General features: G+C 39.5%; 2 protein-coding genes across 2 annotated transcripts; both read right to left on the reverse strand.

Annotated features, from left to right (window-relative positions):
• Nucleotides 1-68: 68 nt before the first annotated feature.
• prkag1 (protein kinase, AMP-activated, gamma 1 non-catalytic subunit) lies at nt 69-7,655 on the reverse strand. Its single transcript, XM_068720172.1, has 13 exons — nt 7,550-7,655; nt 6,607-6,658; nt 6,424-6,524; nt 6,253-6,334; nt 6,097-6,155; nt 5,881-5,926; nt 5,731-5,785; nt 3,661-3,787; nt 3,283-3,448; nt 3,141-3,178; nt 2,252-2,398; nt 1,931-2,030; nt 69-1,770 (listed from the first exon to the last, which is right to left on the reverse strand). Exons 1-13 carry the CDS (start codon nt 7,556-7,558, stop codon nt 1,760-1,762), a joined length of 993 nt encoding a protein of 330 aa, XP_068576273.1. The 5' UTR covers nt 7,559-7,655; the 3' UTR covers nt 69-1,759.
• Nucleotides 7,656-8,666: 1,011 nt separating this feature from the next.
• Nucleotides 8,667-13,235, reverse strand: rhebl1 (Ras homolog, mTORC1 binding like 1). Its single transcript, XM_068720421.1, has 8 exons — nt 12,820-13,235; nt 11,963-12,034; nt 11,786-11,853; nt 11,274-11,356; nt 10,845-10,901; nt 10,696-10,743; nt 10,477-10,558; nt 8,667-10,376 (listed from the first exon to the last, which is right to left on the reverse strand). The coding sequence occupies exons 1-8, from the start codon at nt 12,869-12,871 to the stop codon at nt 10,284-10,286; spliced, it is 555 nt and encodes a 184-aa protein (XP_068576522.1). The 5' UTR covers nt 12,872-13,235; the 3' UTR covers nt 8,667-10,283.
• Between the last annotated feature and the right edge of the window lie 878 nt (nt 13,236-14,113).

Here is a 14,113-nt window from a genome sequence, read left to right on the forward strand (position 1 = left end):
ATCACTTTCTCGTCAATAATAACCAGTTACATCACTATACAAAGGTGATATATTAGACAATAATGCCATTTAAAACAAACTCAGAAACTTTATTGCTCATCCTTTCAATCAATCAATGCAAAATCTGTGTATTTACATACAGCTGTGCACCTTCCATTGTAAATATACCAAAACAGGAAGTTTAACATGTCCATGGCCCATCCTCTTTACGAAAATGGAAAGGAAATGCTGGTATTGAGTGATTTTGATTGAGTCCCCCTAAACACAATGAACAGAAAACTGTTGAATAAATGCACTTGATGTTTATCACTGACTAACTGACATCAACATAACACCAAACAGGTAGAAATCAGAACAAGCAATGCCACAAAAATTGTTAATCTGTTTTCAAATGGACCACTTTTCCAGAAACTGATGAGATCTTGCTGCATTGAATAAGCATGTTCCTTTAACGCCAATAATGCCAAAACCCAAAACTTGAACAAAACAGCCAGAAAAAAAAAGTAAAATGTGCAATACATTAAACGTTTGTTATACTTGACAACACAGACGAAATGGCAAAACATAAAACCCATAAATATCCAGAGCTTGTGCATTTAGACATGCTGCAGCACAATGAACGGTCAACTAACAGCAGATCCATCAATGCTGTTCTGCACTTCTCAAACTAGGTTTTCACAAGAAGTGCTCTTCTAGGTTCGCTACTTTTTTGTCAAATTAAACAGTAACTGTAGTAACTTGATTTGATTGTTGATAAATTTACACAAATCCATTTTTTTTTTTTACTGGATTAAATTTGATTTAGCTTTTTTTTTTAAGCAAATAGGTCCTGAAGCTGAAACCTGCAAAAGTCCTGACTTATTAAAAAATTTAGAGACCATGATCAGGCATTTTTATTTGAAATTTAAACTGACCAGTGTCAGACTGTTTGCCATCTTCAATATCTAGTGTTGGAATGATGAATTTGGCTATATCATATTCATAATATACATTAATTTATAGTTTTTGTATGCATGTACTGTATATGTACATTATGTATGACACATACAAATAAATAACCCTGGAACCATATGACCATCAATATCTTCTTTGCAGATTGGTAATTGAGAAATCAATCCCCCACCTGCATTCAAATAATCAAACTAGCTGGAAGCCGGAACACGTCATACTATTTATATGTACAAAGAACGAGTCTCAAGCAAATGTCAGAACAACTCACACCATCAGACAAAGTTACAATGTGTTTAAAATTACTCTTACACAGGCTTTGTGTGCATCTAGATTTCAGCCTCGTTATCAAAATGAAATGCTGCCAACAAAAGGCAACACAGGTAAATCAGTTTTCCTTTATCTTGTTACTGATTACAATTTACACTAATGGGGAAAACATTTGTGATCAAGCCGTGATCAATGGTCCTCCTCTACTGTACATAAGTGGGAATGATGCCTGGTCATCCTGAGAGGCTGCGACTCCTCTTCAGAGGTCTCTTGGCTCCGTCTCTTGTAGCTTGGAACTCAATTTACAAGAGCTTCTGTATGTCTGTGCTACTACAATTTTATATTGCTGCGTTAATAAAACTTCACATGTCTGTAGGGAGGGAGAAGTCTTCATGTGTGAATATAGGAAGTCTGATTACAGGAGATGGGTGAGGATACTTCAATGTACTGTCAACATGACCCTCTTACGTGCCTGTTCTTTCTCCCTTTGGTCTGCAATCATCTTTACACTGTGTAGCCTTTCCTCATCAGGGTTACTTCCTCAAGCTGTGCCTATGGACAGAAAAATCAAATCACTTAGTTTAACATGAACATATTTAGAACAAAGTCTGAACGACATTGCTTTCAATACTTCCTGTATTTATAAGTCATTGTTGCTAATAAAAATGTGTAAACTCCAAAAATCTTACGACAGTTACACGATTGTACTTACCCTCTTCTCCATCAGTCAACACTAGCGCCTGGAGAATATCTGAAAGGGAGACAATTCCCTTCACCACTTCCTGCTCGTCCACCACCACCAGCCTGTGCACCTGAAGGAAACACCGGACGTCACTTTAAGTTACTTTTGCCTCTGTAAAACAGTGTTGTTTTGCTATGGCAAGAAGAATGCATAGAGTAACTGATAAGGATAAAACATTGTTCATCAAAAGGCTCTAGTTCATCTCAAACTGGACAGCGATAGCCAAAAACAACAGGGGGCAAACCACAAGAGACGGCTACTTGGTGACGCATAACGACGTCCAGCTCTCACCTCGGCCTCCACCAGTCGGTTGATGATGGCCTCCAGAGTCTCGTGCCTGTGGCAGGTCAGCACTCCTTCAAAGTACTGCGAGCGGTGCTGCAGTGCTTTGGTCACCGTCAGATCCAGGTTGTTGTACGTCTTCTCCGCTGCCAGGTTCTGTATAAACACAGGCCTTACCGTAAACATTTTTTTCTTTATCTTAAATGGCATAACAATTAGTTTGAAAGAAACGCAGTTAAAATCCAGGTATAAATGAATCTCTCAAGTAAGGCCGAGTGCTAAGAAGGAATCCTTTACCACAATATATGTCATTTTATACCCCAATATTGATATTTATGGTGACCCAGTGGATATATTAAGCAAAAAAAAAAAAAAAAAAGAGATGTAGATCACATAATATCTGTTTGTGGCTGATCCAGTGTATTAAAACCTAACAAGTTGAGATAATTACATTGAAGCAAAAATACGGTCAATTTTGAATTTCCCATAAAACGTGCGTTTTGCTCGTTGACTTACACATAACTTAACACTACCCACGATTACTTTTGCTAGAAAACATTTTTAAAAAGGTCTATTGTCTCTTGCTATAAATGTTGTCATATTGCCCAACTGTAATCTCAATATTAGAGCAGCAATGATTTCTTGATTAATTGATAAACAGAAAATCAACTATTAAGTATTTTGATAATAGATTCATAATTTTCAAGTGAAATATATTTGCCGTCTAAAACTTCTAAAATGTGATGCTTTTCTTTGTCACATCTGATCGTGAACTGTATATTTTGGGGTTTTGGACTGTTGGTTAAATAAAGCAAGCAATTTGAATGCATCATCCTGGGCTCTGGGCACCTTTCACTATGTGTTAACACTAAAAAAGAGTGAAAGACGGACAACCTACTATGACATCAAATTTTGAGTATATATCCACCACTCGACCTGCAAGAGAGGCAGCATATCAGCACACAAACAAACAAAATTCAAGAGGTCTCTGATCATTAATGCAAAATCAACACGGGTGTCATTTCAACCCACCCACATACCTTTGTCATCAACAACGGGGAGCGCCGACACTCGCTGCTCAACAAAAATACCCAGCGCCGTGTACAGCGGTGTGTCTGTGCGGACCACTGCTATGTTCTGGAAAGTTCCGATGTTCAGGTCCTCTATGGTTTGTCTCAAGAACAAGGGTTTTGGCATCTCGGATATCTGAAAGCAATAACAAGAGATTGTGCAAACAACACTTTATTAAAACTGTAGGGGAATGGATGTCTTTGTAAAAAAAACTGTTTCATACTTTCCCATTTTCCTTAACTGTCGCTAGTTGTCTTTACTCTGTACTAGTCATCTGCCGTGTTATTATCAGACTCCAACACAAAATAATTCAAAGTATTCAATGTAGGAGTAGCAATGGGACTTACAAAAAGCTTCAGGAACTTGAGAATCCTCTTGTGTGTGAGAATATAGAGTGTGTTCCCCGTCAGGGGGTCGATTACAGGCAGTCTGTGGATCTTATTCTTCAGCAGAGACGATACTGCATCATACAAACTGTGACACAGAGAATTTCCGAGAGGACCAAGTTAATCACGTTATTTTGGACACAGCATGTTGTGAGGTATGATAACTAAGATATAGTTATTTAGTAATGTTAGCTTGTAAACTTGTTGGTATTGTGGCAAGAAATGTAATAACTTAAAGTTAAAGTCTCTTCTTTCCACTTTTTCCTCCTCTCCATCTACTGCTAAAGCTGCTTTCTTTCGCTTTAAATTCCTAACCTCTGCTTCCAATCCTAAAAAAACTCTTCGAAACTTTCTCTTCACTCCTCCAACCCCCACCTCCTACTTCCCCTCTTCTCCCTGACGATTTCGCCAACTTCTTTGACAAGAAGGTAAACTATATCAGATCCTCCTTCTCTCAGCCCCCCTGTCCCTGTCTCCCCTCTCTCAGTGTCCCTGTCCACCCCCTGCTTGCGGTGACAGAGTCACTTCACGCCGCGAGAGCTCCTCTGTCCTGATTCTCCTGGACCTGTCTGCGGCGTTTGACACTGTGAACCACCAGATCCTCCTCTACACCCTCGAGGGGATGGGTGTCTCAGGCTCTGCACTCTCCCTGTTTGCATCCTACCTGACAGGTTGATCCTACCAGGTGACCTGGAGGGGGGTCGTGTCGGAACAACGCATGCTGACTACGGGGGTTCCGCAAGGTTCAGTCCTGGGCCCCCTTCTCTTCTCGCTCTACACAACATCTCTGGGTTCTGTTATTCGCTCGCATGACTTCTCCTACCATTGTTATGCCGATGACACCCAGCTGGTCTTGTCATTTCCCCCCGGTGACACCCAAGTGGAGACACGCATCGCTGCGTGCTTGGCTGACATCTCGAAATGGATGACGACACACCACCTCAAGCTCAACCTAGACTAAACCTAGCAACTGTTCCTCCCGGGGAAGGGTTGCCCGCACCGGGACCTGTCCATCACCATTGATGATACCGTGGTGACGCCGACTCGGACTGCGAGGAACTTGGGTGTGACCCTGGATGACCAACTGTCATTCTCAGCAAACATTTCATCCGTTACACGCTCCTGCAGATTCCTGCTCTACAACATCAGGAGGATTTGCCCCTTCCTCACTGACGAGACGGCGCAGGTTCTCATCCAGGCTCTTGTCATCTCCCGCCTGGACTACTGCAACTCTCTATTCGCTGGAGCCCCGGCCATCAGACCTCTGGAGCTTGTCCAGAAAGCTGCAGCTCGCCTGGTGTTCAATCGCCCCTAGTTCTCCCACACAACTTCCTTTCTCCGTTCTCTACACTGGCTACCTGTAAGAGCTCGCATCCAGTTTAAGACTCTGGTGCTAGCCTACAGGGCAGTGAAAGGAACAGCTCCTTCCTATCTCCAGGCCATGGTCAAGCCCTACACCCCTGCCCGACCACTTCGCTCTGCTGCCTCGGGGTGATTGGTTGCCCCGTCGCTCAGAGGCCCCTGTGGCCGATCGACCCGGTCACGGCTGTTTTCTGTCCTGGCCCCACAGTGGTGGAATGAACTTCCAACTGACGTCAGGACAGCAGAGTCGCTGCCCATCTTTCAGCGCAGGCTGAAAACCCACCTCTTCAGGAAGTGCTACCCTGAGCCTTCCACTTATCACTTATTGTATTCCTACTGGTTTGTTGCACTGTACTTTTGCTCTGGTTTATGCTCTTAGATGCTTGTGTAAACAAGGAGATGCACTTATGACTTCTGGTGACTAGTAGTTCTCTTGAGTACCTATTTTCAATACACTTATTGTAAGTCACTTTGGACAAAAGCGTCTGCTAAATGACTGTAATGTAATAAAAAGTGTAAGTTAAGTGAAGCATTTCACGATAAATATTATGGTAGAAACAAAACTTAAAATGTCTCTATTTAGACAACAAAAGGTTTGGATCTGATGTCTGGAAGTACTACAGTCAAACCAGGCAGTAATAAAAAATAAAATAAAAAAAAACTACTCACCTAGCATTGGGAGATATGCTAACCAAGGGCTTAAAAGAGTCTTGAAGGTACAACTCTATTATAAACAAAGACAGACAATAATGTCAAGACCTTCAAGATTACAAGCGTCAATGAAAAGAAGTAAGTTACATATTAATACAACTTTTTCACCTCTCCATGTTTCAATTTTGTGTTCTTCCAATTCGTATATCTGTACCTGAAAGATTACAAAGAGAAAAAGTGTTTAGGAAAAACTAAGAAAGACAACAAGACAAGCTCTTGATACAAAGGGCACATTCAGCAACATATTAAGTTAAAATCTTAACTATGACAATATAAAAATCATCTAACAATTCAAGAAGTATGACCATTTGGTGTCCATCTTACCAATGGAGATTTGTAGTAGCGATGTAGAATATTAATAAAGTCTGTGATGGTCAGCATACCTGCGGAGATGCATGAGGAGAATTAAGTCAGTCCTCTTTTATTTTTATTTATTTGTCTTACACAGAGTAAAGTGTGCAAAATGAAAATGGCCCTCACCAACAAAACACTGCTTCTTGCTGTCCCACAGAGGCGCCGCTCTTACCCCATTAGAGACGAGAGCAAAGAATGCCTTCTTCACCTGTAAAATTAATTACACCAAAGTTTCAGTCAAAAGTAGCCAATGAGAGATAAATCTCATTTTCTTTTGTTTCAAAGCTTTTGTTTTACCTGAAGTGAGGTATCAAACACAACCAGTTTGGAGCTGGTAGGTACAAGGTCATAACACCGGTGGGACTTCATAAACCTGGTGTACACATTGTGCTCTGAGTCTGAAGCAATGACAGAGATTATTTAATGAATTGATTGCCATTTTAAAATAGCATTATTTCTGAGATTTACATAAGTTCTTACCCTCTATAACTGGGTCCTTTTTGCTCTCAAGATCATCAATAATCACTGGAATCTTGAAATGTAATAAAAGGTCATTAAAATTTAAATTGTCTGGGCAACAAGACAAAGGCTGTTATTCAAAAGCCTGATTACCTGTCTAAATAATCCATAGTTTAGCAAATGTATTGATTCCAGCAGGGTTATAGGCAGAGGCACTGATTGGCAAATAGTTTAAAATGTGCATGATCAGCGGTTAGGAACAACCTTTGACATTGTTTCGTTAATGTGCAATTTAGTTATAATGCTCACGGTTAGGATAATGGTCTTTACTAGCAACTGATCCTCTAACGTTACATTACCAGGATATCTGACACACATAGTACGCATTAACTGCACACACGTATACTGCAGTCAACAAGTTAAACAACAGGGAATAAAAGCATTGTAAAACATGTCTTCAGTTGTAAAGCTGTAGCTATTATAGATATATAAATATTCATATAATTTGATGATTCCTGGTTGGGAAAAACCGACACAGGGTGTGGACGCTGTTTAAGTTATGTGCAAATTGGACTACGCCATTTTAACCAAATAACATATTAACTTTAGCAAAGCATTAGCAACACGCTAGCTAGCGTCACTGTCTACTGACTGTTGACCCAACGTCACCCTGGTGAGATTTTGACGTTATGTGACACACCGTCTTAACTAATTAGTGGACACCGACACCAGGGATGAAACCACCGTTAGACGGGTTAGAATATGTGGCTTCTTGACGGTTGACAACCGTTACTAAGAAGTGAGCTAGCCTCAGAACTACTTTGCCAATAATTAGCTTAGCTAGTTAGCTGCAATCCTTAGCATGCTTCGGGAAGTTATGTTAGTTAGTTAACTTAACTCAGGTGGAGAGGGTTTGTTGGAAAGCTAATTATCTGTAAACGCTTAAGTTAGCTAGATAACTTACACACTCCATGTTTCATTCGCTGTGTTGCCTTTCTGTAGCCGGGTCCGTTGACAGTTGGCAGGTAGGATCTTGCCAAAATCATACAGGTCTTCCGCTACCCCTCCTTGCAATGAGCAACTTGAATGGCTGAACAGTCGTTCTTCTTCGTCTTTGGTTTTAGCGGCAACTTGCACACTTAAGCGTTGCACTACTGCCACCTACTGGAGTTAGTTAACTCCTACAGTGTCCGGAATGTTAGATTTCCCTCATCAGTCAGAATCAAACCGTTTTACCCGAGTAAAACATACAAGGAATTTTGCATGGTGGATAGTGCATGACATGGAACAATCAACACACTGCAAAAAATAGAAACATATTAAAATGTACAATACAATATAAAGTATAGTGCACAGACAAACAGATAACAGTACTTTAAACAAGTATAATGTAAGTGTAAGTCCTGTTCTCCTTCAGAAGCTGACCAAGCATCTTCTACCTTGTCCCACTTCCACCACGCCCCAGTATGTTCTTTACTCCTGCTCCTGTTATCACCAGTCTTTTCATGTCCTTTCTCTGTGATTCATATCTCCTGCAACTAACCACATCATGCTCTGCAGTTTCTGGCACCTGACAATGATCACAAAAACCGGTTGTACGTTTCCCTCTAATGTGAAGTGAACTGTTAGATCTTCACTGACTGACTGATAGTCTATAAACTTAAAGGAACTACTGCAGAATTAAAACCTGCCACCCTGTCTGGTCTCACTTCTTCCATACTGAAGACAAACAATCGCTGCCATCATCTTAGCTGTATAGACTGATCATTTGTGGTTCTATTCCCTAAATTAATTTGAAATTGTGTGATATGAACTCATGCTCCTCCATGATCATTTTGATATTTTGAGCCATCAGTAAATGTCTGTAAGCAATAATAAAGATGATTCCTTATCTGGTTTGCACCACAATTTAACGTCTGTAAACCATAAAATAACCCCCTTATTATGATGTGTGTGTCTATATTTCTTCACAGTAATATGTGGAAGTCCAATGGGAAGGTATCGTAACCTATGCACCAATATACTGTGGGTGACATTGCTTTTTGTTAATTTGTATCTACCTAAATAACAGAATCAGCCCATTAAATGAGTAACAGATTTATTTATATACAAAACTGTTTACAGCAAGATTTCTGAATTTAACATCGACCCACAAGGGCATATTGGTGTTCAGGTGCACACCACCACCATGGTATCAAGTCAACAGAAGGAGAAAGAAAAAAAATAAACCTTTAAGAGCACCTTGAGTCCTAAAGGGAAGCAGATGAGGGAGTTTGAGGAACTGTAAGGCACCAGACACAGCATCACCAGCTTCTGTTCAACCATCATCAATCAGTCAACTTACTCAGCAAAGCATGTGATATAAAGTTACAACTACCCACTACAGGTACATGAGGATTATGAGGGGAACCCCACATTGTGTCACGTCTTTGTAAGGCTACAGGATCTAAGGAAAACAAGTCATTAAGGATCTCAAGCTTGTGACAGTGATCATGCACGTCCACAATATGAATTAAATGGACTGCATGCCATCCTGGCTTGGTTCTGTCAAGCCTGCATAAACCATCACATCAAAGCCGTGAGCTCAAAGATTACTAATCTAACTCTGTAGCCTCCAGCCACTTAAAATGTATTGGGCAGTGTTTTTAATGCAATTAAAAAATTGCAACTCAACAATGTTCATAATTATAATGCACTTTTAAGAATATACTTAGGCTATTGGAGAGCAAACCTGCACCACTCAAAATATAACCAATAGTATCAAACCATTTCCTAAGATTCTATTTGTATTGTATAAAAAGGCCATAACTGGTAAATATCAAAAATCTATTTCAATCTATACTAAATTTCTCTGCAGGTTGTCCATAAGATAACATCTTTATTACAGTCAATAAGGAGAAATTGAACCATAGAAACAGAGGATTAGTCTAATCTGCTTAGCAGAAGAGCTTAAAATGTAAGTCGTTAGATTTACAAATAGATTCCTACATCGTGAAGACGCAGTTCAGAAGTTCATTGGTGAAAAGGTACCTGAAGAGGAGTTGATTAAAAAAAAAAATTACAGTGAGAAGAAGTGTGAAATCAGTAAAACTTCTTGTGTGAAACCTCATTTCAGGGTGTTAAAGGAAATCCACCATTTGTGAGAGAAACTGACATTTTAACGCCACATTTAAAGCAATGTGAACTTTTGACTCTCCATCTCTGTTGAAATAATACCAGTCCTTATTAAAGTTAACCAGCCCTACATGTATATTAACTCAGCTACTCAAAAAACTTAAGCGAGTTAAGTAGTTATTACTGTATGTTCACACACAAAAAAAAAGATGTAATTAATTGGGACCAATGTGTTTGGCAATATTATTTTGTTTTCTGAGCAGTTGGTTGAAAAGTCCAGATTTTGCCAAGTTATAGATAACGTTTCGATATTTAAAGAAAGTGTTCACCGGTGGTTATTCTTTGTCTAAAACAAAGATTAATCTTGGTCTTAGAAACTTCTGGCCGTAGGTTACAATTAGTGGGATAGTTTATCAACTGGCTGGGCAGTCGCCTTGCTATGTAAATCAATAAGATATCACATTTGAGCAGAATAAGTTCCACTGCGGTGTCTTGGTTGTCAGTGAGATCACGATTGGCAAGCTGGTGACGTTGTGGCTCCTGTCTTCAGCAAATGAGCTTTTCTGATGTCCTGGACAGACTTTTTACATCACAGCGCACTTCTTCTCCTCTGGGGGACCATTCCCATCAGCTTTCTCCATCTCCAAAATGATCCGCTTGAAAACCTCCACAGCAGTCTGCATTTCAAGAATATTGTCATCAGAGTGTGAATCTGTGTCAGAATGAATGTGGGGACCGTGTGGGTGACTTGGTATTCAAAGAGACATCCGTCATTACCTCGTTCTCCTTGGCGGAGGACTCCATGAATGCAGCACCCCAGGAATCAGCAAGAATCTTTCCCTCGTCTGGCTTGATAACCCTGGAACAAAATAAATGTAGCCGAAACTTCACTTACAGAAAACACCTTTGGTGTTATATTTGGCTACACAGGGAATACATTGTTGGTTTGGACATAATGTGGTTTATATTCTAAAAACTTTAAATAATCTTGATTACCTTTCCATGTGGAGATCTTTTTTGTTCCCAACAAGAACAGTTGGGACCCTAAAAAATAATGATGAAGAAATAGTTGTATGAAAACACTTGTCACACAACAAAAAGAGAATTTTGGAAGCATTGCATTTTAAGGATCCAACTAAACTTACTGAATCTTTCCAACCATGTCTAGCAGCTTGTCATGTAGATTCTGCACAACTTCAAAACTGAACAAAGACAGACACTGCTGTGAGAAGAGTAGTCAGTATGTAACTCTAGCCTGTATGTTACTTACTAACACTTTGGAATATTTGGTTTAAGCAATGGACAAACAGGCACACAATGAAGTTGAATACAACACCAAAACTACAACAAATGGAACATTATAAACGTCTTTATATGGCAATTGTATGCCATTATAAATTACACTGCTGGTATATGTACCAAACAGCAGGTTTAACCCTTGTACATCTTTGTGGTTTGGGATTAATGTATTATGAAAGGTAAGTGTAAGTTAGATCACAATGCTGGCATCAATTTTAAGACACATATAATGTTGTCTCCCTAATATAGTGTATTAAACACAACCACCCACTTACCTTTTATTGGAAGTCACTGAATAGACGAGGACATAACCATGGATGTCCATTGAGTGGGATTGGTTCATAATTGAGTACTCGTCCTACAGACAGAGGGGAGATATCTTATTGGGTATGACTGTTACCAAATACAACACATTATTAAATGGAGTCACACATACAAGACTATAGCCTCTAGAATAAACCCTTTCAATTAAAATAGACAACTTGTCAATCTGACATCAGAGTACACGCTATTATTCCAGCCTAAGTTAGCACCGTTACAGCTAAGTAATACAGGCGGTGAGGCAGAGTAGATAACACTGACTTGTCACATTAACTGTCTAATGCTAAATTGGGCATTCAAGTGTCTCTATGACGTCTTGCTTAATGCTAACTAAACAAACCAAGGAGTTAAGATAAGGTTAAATATTAGGAATTAACAGATCAGTTCAGATTAGATCAAGTGTTGATTTAAAACCAAGAGTTTAGTGCGTGTGTCAGATATGATGGTAGTAAAATGAACAACTTACTTGTCCAGCTGTATCAACCAGTTGAAGATTGAAGTCTTGACCATTCACGCTGACCAGTTTGTTAAAGGCTGAGGGGAGGGATGAACTAGTTTTAGGAAACATTTCTTTACATTAAGAGAAAAACAGTGAGACTTTTTTTTGCTGCAACATCTTTATAAACAATCTAATCAAACATACTGTTTTCGATGGTGGGGTCATAGGAGTCAACAAACTGTCCTTCCACAAACTGTATTGTAAGAGATGACTTTCCTGTGCAGGGCAAAGAAACAGAACAGGGTTGTTCAACTACCATTTTGTAATATTTTTTTAAAAATAACAATCCTCTACATAACACTGGTAACACATGGTAAAGGTTTTTAATCACACTAAATCACATACTAGCAGCCATCATCAAAGATGTGGCCTCTGTAGTATTTAGACACAATGTGATAGCTATGATTATAGTGTACTGAAATATGTGAGCTTCCAAATTCTGTGACGCTAAAGGATCAACTATATGATACAATCAGAGAACATACAATTGTGTGATAAGTATAATAGAAACTGAACGGCAGTACAGATACATACAGCCAACACCGAATCGCGCATATAATTTGGCGGAACACGGGACATTTTAGAATATATAAAGTTAATAACGAGTGGTATTAACTTGTTGGGGGAGGTTGAATATAGTTACATATATATATCACACTTTCTTAAACTCTGTACTTTGTTAAAACATGCTAGACTACTAGTTTCGACAGACACCATTTGGCTCCACACCAGGACGTCAGCGTTAAATGTGTTTACACAGAACACGTTACAACTAACTTAGTAACAGATGACTTTAGCTACACAACACGATAGTTGGTTTACGTGTAAGTTAGTAACCAACTGCTCGTCAAACACACGTAGCACAAAGACACACGAAGACGGGTAATGCAGCGTTACTGGTGTAAGTCTGAGAGAGCGAAGAGGAAAACAAAGCCAGGACGTTAGCCTGTTAGCATGCTAGCTGACTCACATTAGCTGTGCACGAGCTCGTGTTTACTCACCTACTGATCTGTAACCTATAACGGCAATCTTTCGATGTTTCGGTTGAGGCATTTTGGTAAATGTTGTGTTCAAGATATTTTATACTATTTAAAAGTACGCCACCTACTTTTACTCTCTAAGCAAACTTTTATCGCCACATTCGTCTCACATCACGTGACAACAACAAACTTTTCAGAGCTGCCCCGGTCGAGCTCTCTGCTGGGCCTCGCGCTGAAAGTTTAAGTACAGCAAGTACAACTTGTACTTATCTAAAAAAAAATGTAAAAAGGTATCTTTCTGTATCTGATATCGTAATTGATATCGATCGGTAGTTTGAAATTATGAAATTGACGTTCCTGCTGAAATTAAAAAACGAAAACAAAACGCTCGCTCAATGCGGTTACGATTTGCAAGTCAAAATGACGGAAACTGTCATGTTGTGTAAGCACACCGTCGTAAAACCAGGGCATACGTCATAACTGACACAGACGTGCGCTCTGGACTGTGTACAGCAGAGGTCACTCTTTGTGCGTGCCAGCTTGTGTCTGTCAGACAGACCTATTAGACGGTTCCAGAGCGACCTGCAGGCCACAATCACCAGGGTCCTTCATATCAACAAGTCTGGGTTTGATTCAGTATTCAACAGTATGGAAGAGGGAAGTTGGTAAATGTAATGTGATGAAAAAGAAAACAGACAGACATTCAGTCACAGCGTCATCGGAACAGATTTTGATTCCAGAAAACCCACCCGAGAAGATGCTGTTAGGATTAAACAGGCAACAGTGAGCATAAACGTATCTTAACTATTGTATTGTATTGACTTGTGATTTTTTAATGTCTGTGTTGAAGGCACCAACAGCATGCAGAGGAGACATTCTCTCCAATGTCAGCAACTGCCCTGCTGCCACTTACATTTTCAGACTGTTAACCTTTTGCTGATTATTAAGGAGCTTCAATAGTCTGGGGGTATTGATCAAAACACCATAGACTATTGAACACTGTTGAGTAGCAAAAGATGTGTTGACTTATTCTTTGATCGGATATTTCCAGACTTATATTTGCTAATTTTCAAGCAAAGTTCTTGTACGACTGGCTTTTGTTAAGACATAATAAAACTGATGGTTTTCATAAGTTAGAACAAATAAGGGAGGTTGTGTTGAAAGATCTTTTATGCTGTCATTTGTAATGAAAAGTATGACTTTGGTTTGCTTTTTTTGGGACCGAAATTGTATTGTATTGTCATTAATATCAAAACATTTCAATGATACCAAGCCTTACTTTTGACTCAACACTGTGCATAAAACAAAATCAGAT

The sequence above is a fragment of the Cebidichthys violaceus genome, unplaced genomic scaffold, assembly GCF_023349555.1.
Source record: "Cebidichthys violaceus isolate CVI_PGR_0920_01 unplaced genomic scaffold, fCebVio1.0.p SCAF_25, whole genome shotgun sequence".
Classification (NCBI taxonomy): domain Eukaryota; kingdom Metazoa; phylum Chordata; class Actinopteri; order Perciformes; family Stichaeidae; genus Cebidichthys; species Cebidichthys violaceus.